The sequence below is a fragment of the Colius striatus genome, chromosome 11, assembly GCF_028858725.1.
Source record: "Colius striatus isolate bColStr4 chromosome 11, bColStr4.1.hap1, whole genome shotgun sequence".
Lineage (NCBI taxonomy): Eukaryota > Metazoa > Chordata > Aves > Coliiformes > Coliidae > Colius > Colius striatus.
The window spans coordinates 19,071,765-19,078,872 of NC_084769.1; the positions used below are offsets into that span (position 1 = coordinate 19,071,765).

General features: G+C 57.1%; 1 protein-coding gene across 1 annotated transcript; it reads left to right on the forward strand.

Moving 5' to 3' along the window:
* The first annotated feature begins 619 nt into the window (after nucleotides 1-619).
* Nucleotides 620-6,675, forward strand: TBR1 (T-box brain transcription factor 1). Its single transcript, XM_062005009.1, has 6 exons — nucleotides 620-1,311; nucleotides 1,708-1,862; nucleotides 2,180-2,301; nucleotides 2,656-2,814; nucleotides 3,639-3,700; nucleotides 5,832-6,675. Exons 1-6 carry the CDS (start codon nucleotides 620-622, stop codon nucleotides 6,673-6,675), a joined length of 2,034 nt encoding a protein of 677 aa, XP_061860993.1.
* Nucleotides 6,676-7,108: the final 433 nt, after the last annotated feature.

A 7,108-nucleotide genomic window follows, 5' to 3' on the forward strand; every position in this document is an offset into this window, starting at 1 on the left:
CGCAGCCCGGCGCTCCCCTGGCAGCCCGTCCCCGGAGCCCCTGGCCTCCTCCCTGACACACAAAGGCGGAGGACACGCGCGCAATATTTGGGGAATCGCAGAGGTTTTGGTTTCCTTTACAGCCGTTGTCCGACCCCCTCCCCCCTCCAAAAAAAAAAAAAAAAAAAAAAAAGAGCTGGAAAGGTCACACAATAATGAGTTTTTACAGCAAACATTCTTCCCTTCCCCCTTTCCCTTCTATTTCACAATAAAATCATCTCCTTCAATTTGCCATGATCGTCGCGATCAGGAGCCAGGTGATTATCCTAATTAATGTCTATCTAATTAAATTACTGTCAGCGGTTAACCAATGGCAGAAGCCGTTTCATCCTCTCCACAAGCAGCAAGATCAAAAGTGAGTCTTTCCTGATTGCTGCATAGTGTCAATTGGCCAATCTCTGCTCCCAGGGAAGGGAAAAAAAAAAAAAAAAAGAAAAAAAAAAGTAAATCAAACGTTTGGGAAGCATTTGGTGGATGAAGTGCTTTCTGTCTAGTGAGGGTCCCAGGATGTCTAGCTTCTGATACTAAGGAGCCCTTTCAGATCCAGGGACTGAAGGGTTATTACTGTGGTGCTAGAGCTATGCAGCTGGAGCATTGTCTTTCTCCCTCTATCATGCTCTCCAAGAAATTTCTCAATGTGAGCAGCAGTTACCCACATGCAGGCGGATCTGAGCTTGCCTTGCATGATCATCCCATTATCTCGACCACTGACAACCTGGAGAGAAGTTCACCTTTGAAAAAAATTACCAGGGGGATGACGAATCAGTCAGATACAGACAATTTTCCTGACTCCAAGGACACACCAGGGGACGTCCAGAGAAATAAACTCTCTCCCGTCTTGGACGGGGTCTCTGAGCTTCGTCACAGTTTCGATGGATCTGCTGCAGATCGCTATCTGCTCTCTCAGTCCAGCCAGCCCCAGTCTGCTGCTTCTGCTCCTAGTACCATGTTCCCTTACCCCAGCCAGCATGGACCTGCTCACCCAGCCTTCTCCATCGCCAGCCCCAGCCGCTACATGGCTCACCATCCTGTGATCACCAACGGAGCTTATAACAGCCTCCTGTCCAACTCTTCTCCACAAGGCTACCCCACGGCGGGCTACCCGTACCCCCAGCAGTATGGCCATTCCTACCAAGGGGCACCTTTCTACCAGTTCTCCTCCACCCAGCCGGGGCTAGTTCCCGGCAAGGCTCAGGTCTACCTGTGCAACAGGCCACTCTGGCTGAAATTCCACCGGCACCAGACGGAGATGATCATCACGAAGCAGGGGAGGTAAGTCACCGCGCGGACCTTCGCCGATTGTCGGGGCCGAGACACCGAGCTCCTCCGGGGGAGCCGCCCGGAGCCTCCGCCGCCCCGGGGGAGCCGCCCGCCCGCCCGCGGGGGCCCCTGCTCTGGGCGCCGGGAGCGCCGGTGCCGGTCGCCTCCGGGCAGCCCTCCTTGACTCCAGCAGGTCCCCGCACCTGCTCTCCGCATCCCTTCCCCGCGGAAAGCTCGCCGTTTCGGGGAGAGAGTTTCACTGGATTTTTATTTCCCGGTAGCTACCGGGAGGTTCGAGGATAAAGCACAAGGGGCTGTCTCCTCTTTCCGTGCGGGAGCTGCCGCTGGCTTGTTTGCCTTCCCCCCATTATCTTTTTTTTTTTCTTTTTTCTTTTTTTTTTTCTATAGGCGCATGTTCCCTTTCCTAAGTTTTAATATTTCTGGTCTCGACCCCACGGCTCACTACAATATTTTTGTGGATGTAATTTTGGCGGATCCCAACCACTGGAGATTTCAGGGAGGCAAATGGGTTCCTTGCGGCAAGGCGGACACCAATGTACAAGGCAAGTTCCTCCAATTAACACTTTTCCTGACACATATGTAGGTGAGAATGGTTAATTAAAGCCTTTGTGGACTGGCTCTGGCGACTGTTTAAACGACAAAGGGCCAAGGATGCTTTTTTAAAAAAGGAGGGTGAAGGAGAAAGTAAAAGATATTCGGAACATGCTGTTTTAATCTTTCTCCATTAAAATGGAGTTGAAGCAGTAAAATATCGCTAACTTTAACGAGGTCCTTCGACCTCGTGTGTCGTGCTGCAGTGGCAGAGCTGAGGTATACGCGAAAACGGTGATGTGGTTGTGTTTTTTGTTGTTCTGATTAGGAAACCGGGTGTACATGCACCCCGACTCCCCCAACACGGGAGCCCACTGGATGCGCCAGGAAATCTCCTTTGGGAAACTAAAACTTACAAACAATAAAGGAGCATCAAACAACAACGGGCAGGTCAGTGGGGAAAACGTGGACGCTCTATCAGACTGATTTTTATTGCTTCAGACAAAATCCTCCTGTTTCCGAAAGGATGTGCTTTTTTGGTTTTTTGGCTTTTTTTTTTTCTTTTTAGATCCTGTCGTTGGGTGAAAATAAAAGGAGGGTGGTGGTGGGGAACAGCCCTCCCCTTTATTTTGCCACGGGCCTCGTCGACCCCGAGCGCGTTGCCCAGACTGGCACCGCTGCCCGGCGTGGCCGGAGGAGTCCGCAACCGACCCGGGGATGCGGCGGGCATCGCTCTCCCCGTAATTCTCGGTCTAATTTCCTCGTCTTCCGCGGCCCCCTCCCTCCTTTTCCTCTGCCTAACAGATGGTGGTTTTGCAGTCCCTCCACAAGTACCAGCCCCGCTTGCATGTGGTGGAGGTGAATGAAGACGGGACGGAGGATACCAACCAGCCGGGCAGAGTGCAGACCTTCACCTTCCCCGAGACCCAGTTCATAGCAGTCACCGCCTATCAAAACACCGATGTAAAGACCTCCCCGGTTTATTCTGCTAGCGGTCGTCCGCATTCCTTGCGGGGTACCCCGCCGAGGCCCGCCCGGCCCGCTCGCTCTGCTCCCTCGCCCAGGCCTCTAGCCTCGGGAGATGGGGCTCCCTATCCGCCCCCACACACACACTTTGTGCCATTCTGCCCTTGGTCGAGGTTGGCGAGCCCCGAGCGCGGCCAGAGCCTCCCGCCCCGCCGAGCCGGGCGGAGACCCCGCCGGAGCTGGGTGGTCGTCCGTGGCGTTTAGCTTCTAGTCGGAAACAGTTCAGTTAGCTGTTAAGCTGTTATCTTAGGCTTCAAGTCTGCAAAGATCAATTAACAAACCTCGTTGATTGCGCCGGGGGTGATGGAGCAACTTCCTCAAATTAAAAGCTCGTTAAATGCCTGGCTACGTTTCGGAGTGGTCTGGCTCTGCTACAGACAGGTGTCCCCTTTCTCAAATGACATATGTTCAGTCCACGTTCTTGCTTTAATTATTTTGCTCCATGCAAATGCAAACTCTTAGCTATGGTTCTGCGCTACATTTTGCCTAATTTCGGGATTTAAATATATTCGTGCCCATGCAGCGTGAATATAGACACGTCTCAAAATATGGCGTTAAATATTAAATTTTATCGTACTTTTAATGATAAAGAAAATCTTAAAACTAGACGGCAAAATGCATGCCAGTTCTTTATTTTTCATGTTATAAAGGCAATTTGATCGACTAGAGTAAGGCTTGATACCTTTCAGAAATGTGTTGGCTGCTGCAGGGTATATTTTTCAGGCTTTCACAGCGTGCGCTCTGATCCTTTCTTTCCCCAGATCACACAGCTGAAAATAGACCACAACCCTTTCGCAAAAGGCTTCCGAGACAATTATGACACGTAAGTAAACCGGATTTTTATTACCCTTCTGCCGGCTGCACACACGCGTCAAAGGGGGAAGCTTTAGGGTACGCACTAGCTTTATTTCACAGCGAAATGTGTAACGTCAGGCTTTTCCAGAGCCCTCCGGGAGGGAGGCACCCGCAAGCTCCCCTGGAGTGGCCGCGGATGCGGAGGGGCTGTCCCTGCGGCCAAGCCCGCGGCCACCTCCGCGCCAGGAGCCGCGCTGCCCGCACCTGAGCCCGCACCTCGCTTTGGCACTTGCAGCGGTTTTGCTGTCGGCTTTTCCTGGCGCCTATCTTTGCGCCCCTTTCCAAGTTGCCGTTTCATTTGCGCCCAGCAGCTCCGAAAGAAGCACCCCGGCAACCGGGCTCAGTCGCCAGCAACGCCCCGGGCGTGCCTAACCCCGAGGTCCGCAGAGCCGGTGTCCGCAGGAGAATTTTTTCGTCTCATTTTATTATTCTCTGGGGTTAATTTTTTTTTTTTCCCCTTTGGGTGGAGCCAAAGCCTCCGAAGTTTTCATCGTGGTTTCCCTCGTGCTGCCTCTGCCCGTCCGCCCTGGGCCTGCCTGTCCCCAGGCGCAGCCGTTTGGAACCCCCGGCCGTGCCCCCCCGCGAGAGCTGCGGCTGGTGCCGCCCTGAGTGAGGCTCCAGGTGGGGCACCAGCCCCCGACTCCCCACCTCGTCGCCTTTGCCAGCCCTCGGGAGCCGAGCCACCCCGTCCCGGCAGGCGCTGGCGGCTGCGGCCGCCCCCGGCCCGGGGTACGACCCGCCTGGCACCCCCTAGCCCGGGCCTGGCCGGCGGGAGTTGGCGGGCGCAGAGCGGCCCACAAGCCCGGAGGGGCGAGCAGCTTTGGAGCTCGCCTGCCCCGCCGCAAGTTCCAGGTCTGCGGGACGAGCTTTGAGAGGGGCAACCTCCTTTTCATTCTCCAAACTGTGAAGGGGAGAGGCCTCCCTTGGAGTGCCTAAGAACGCGCGTTATCTTCAGCGCCTGCTTAAACCTCACTCAGTTCTGACAGCCGTCCAGCAATCCCCCTGCAGTGGGAATTCAGTCCAAGGGTGGAAACGGCGCCGAGGCCTGAAATAGTCTGAGAGGGGCCCCGGGCCGAGCACTGGCTCTCCTCGGGGAGCGGCTGATGTTGCCGCCGCTCTTCCCCATGGGCGGGGGTCGCTGCGGCTGTGGCGGGGGAGCGGGGTCGGCTGCAGCAGGGGAGTAGCAGTCCCTGGTGCCACAGAGGGCGGCAGCCGCGTCTGCCCGCTCTCCTGGGAGCAATGCGAGGAAGGCGCGTGGCCTTTAGAAAGGCTGTGTGGCCTTCGCCCCCCGCCGCAAGTGCCTTTCTCTTTTTAATAGAGAGAGAAAAAAAAAACTTTATAGGGCGTCACTTGAAAGGAGACGGGGGGAGGGGGATGCTTCAATGTTGTCTAGCACATTGAATTTGTTTAAGGGCCAAGTTTATTTTGGATAAGAAATTCCAGGAGGCGTGGAGGGTTAATTAAAGCACAGTTTTAGCCTGAATTAAATACAGATAGTAGTTATTCATCCATTAAAGTTTTTATAATCGCAAATTGCAGCCCAGCATGGGAGAATTATATATAGGCCATGCAGGGAACACTGGATGTGTCTGGTTTTGCATTTCCTACAGTAGGTGTTTAAAGATTAGCTTAATTTAAACTCGGTAAAATGTTGATGGTTCGTCTGTGACTCCCAATAATAAGTGTTTAACAGCCGATAGAATTCCGTAGTCTGCCATTCATGCTGTTCGCGGCAAATGACCGGGTTGCCTGTTGTGCATATGGTGGGGCCGGTCAATGTGTCACCGTGTGGGATTTCACGCCGCTGGGATGCCAGACTGGGACCTGAGCGAGAGATTTTGGCCCTGTCAATGAACGGCCAACTGGTTCCGAAAGATTTGCTCTCCGTGAACCCCTCTCCGCCTATCCTCCCCTGTCAAGGCTCTCGACGCTTCTGGCGCCGGAGGCCGAGCTCGGCGAGGAGCCGTGACACCCTGCGGTGTCAGGGCCGCAGAGTGCTGTCCCATCCCTCTCCCGAGAGCTGCGGCCAGGCGGGGGCCGCGCCGAGTAGGGCGCCGGGCTGCGGCGGACACCCAGCTCTCTCCCCTTCTCTTGGGCAGGATCTACACGGGCTGCGACATGGACCGGCTGACGCCTTCCCCCAACGACTCGCCCCGCTCGCAGATCGTGCCCGGGGCCCGCTACGCCATGGCCGGCTCCTTCCTCCAGGACCAGTTCGTGAGTAACTACGCCAAGTCCCGCTTCCACCCCGGGGCAGGAGCCGGCCCGGGGCCCGGCGCCGACCGCAGCGTGCCCCACACCAACGGGCTGCTCTCCCCACAGCAAGCCGAGGACCCGGGGGCCCCCTCGCCGCAGCGCTGGTTCGTCGCCCCCGCCAACAACCGCCTCGACTTTGCAGCCTCCGCCTACGACACGGCCACCGACTTCGCCGGCAACGCGGCCACGCTGCTTTCCTACGCGGCCGCCGGCGTCAAGGCGCTGCCGCTGCAGGCGGCCGGTTGCGCCGGGCGGCCGCTGGGCTACTACGCCGACCCGTCGGGTTGGGGGGCCCGCAGCCCCCCGCAGTACTGCAGCAAGTCGGGCTCCGTCCTCTCGTGCTGGCCCAACAGTGCGGCGGCGGCGCGCATGGCCGCCGGCAACCCCTACCTGGGGGAGGAGGCGGAGAGCCTGGCCCCCGAGCGCTCCCCCTTGCCGGGCGCCGAGGACTCCAAGCCCAAAGATTTGTCCGACTCCAGCTGGATCGAGACGCCGTCGTCCATTAAGTCCATCGACTCCACCGATTCTGGGATTTACGAGCAGGCCAAAAGGAGGCGGATCTCCCCCTCGGACACTCCGGTGTCCGAGAGCTCCTCGCCCCTCAAGAGCGAGGTGCTCACCCAGCGGGACTGCGAAAAGACCTGCGCCAAGGACATCGGCTACTACGGCTTCTACTCGCACAGCTAGGCTCGGCTCGCCCGGCCCCGCCGTCCTTTTGCACAATAACTCCTCCGCGCCCGCGCACTGACCCCTGCCCCCAGCTGTCCCACCGCACCCGAGGCCCGGCCCGGCCCGGCCTGGCAAGCAGGCAGACAGGCACGGGGGGAGGGAGGCAGAGACGCTGCTGCTGCCGCCGCCCCCCGCCCCGCTCCATTCCCGGCCCGGCCCGGCCCGGCCCGGCGGCGCTCCGGGGGCGCGGGGTGCACCGCCGCTCCGAAACCCACTGATCAGTAGGATGATTAGACTCTCTCAAACCGTACAGCGCTTCCTTCCTTTTACCACGGATGGATACCAGGGGACAGCAGTAATAGTGGGGGAAAAGAGCCTGTGAAATGCCTGTACATAGTATTTAATTTATTGTATCCAGTTACTTTTCTTTGGTTCTGTTTTTTTCTTCTTT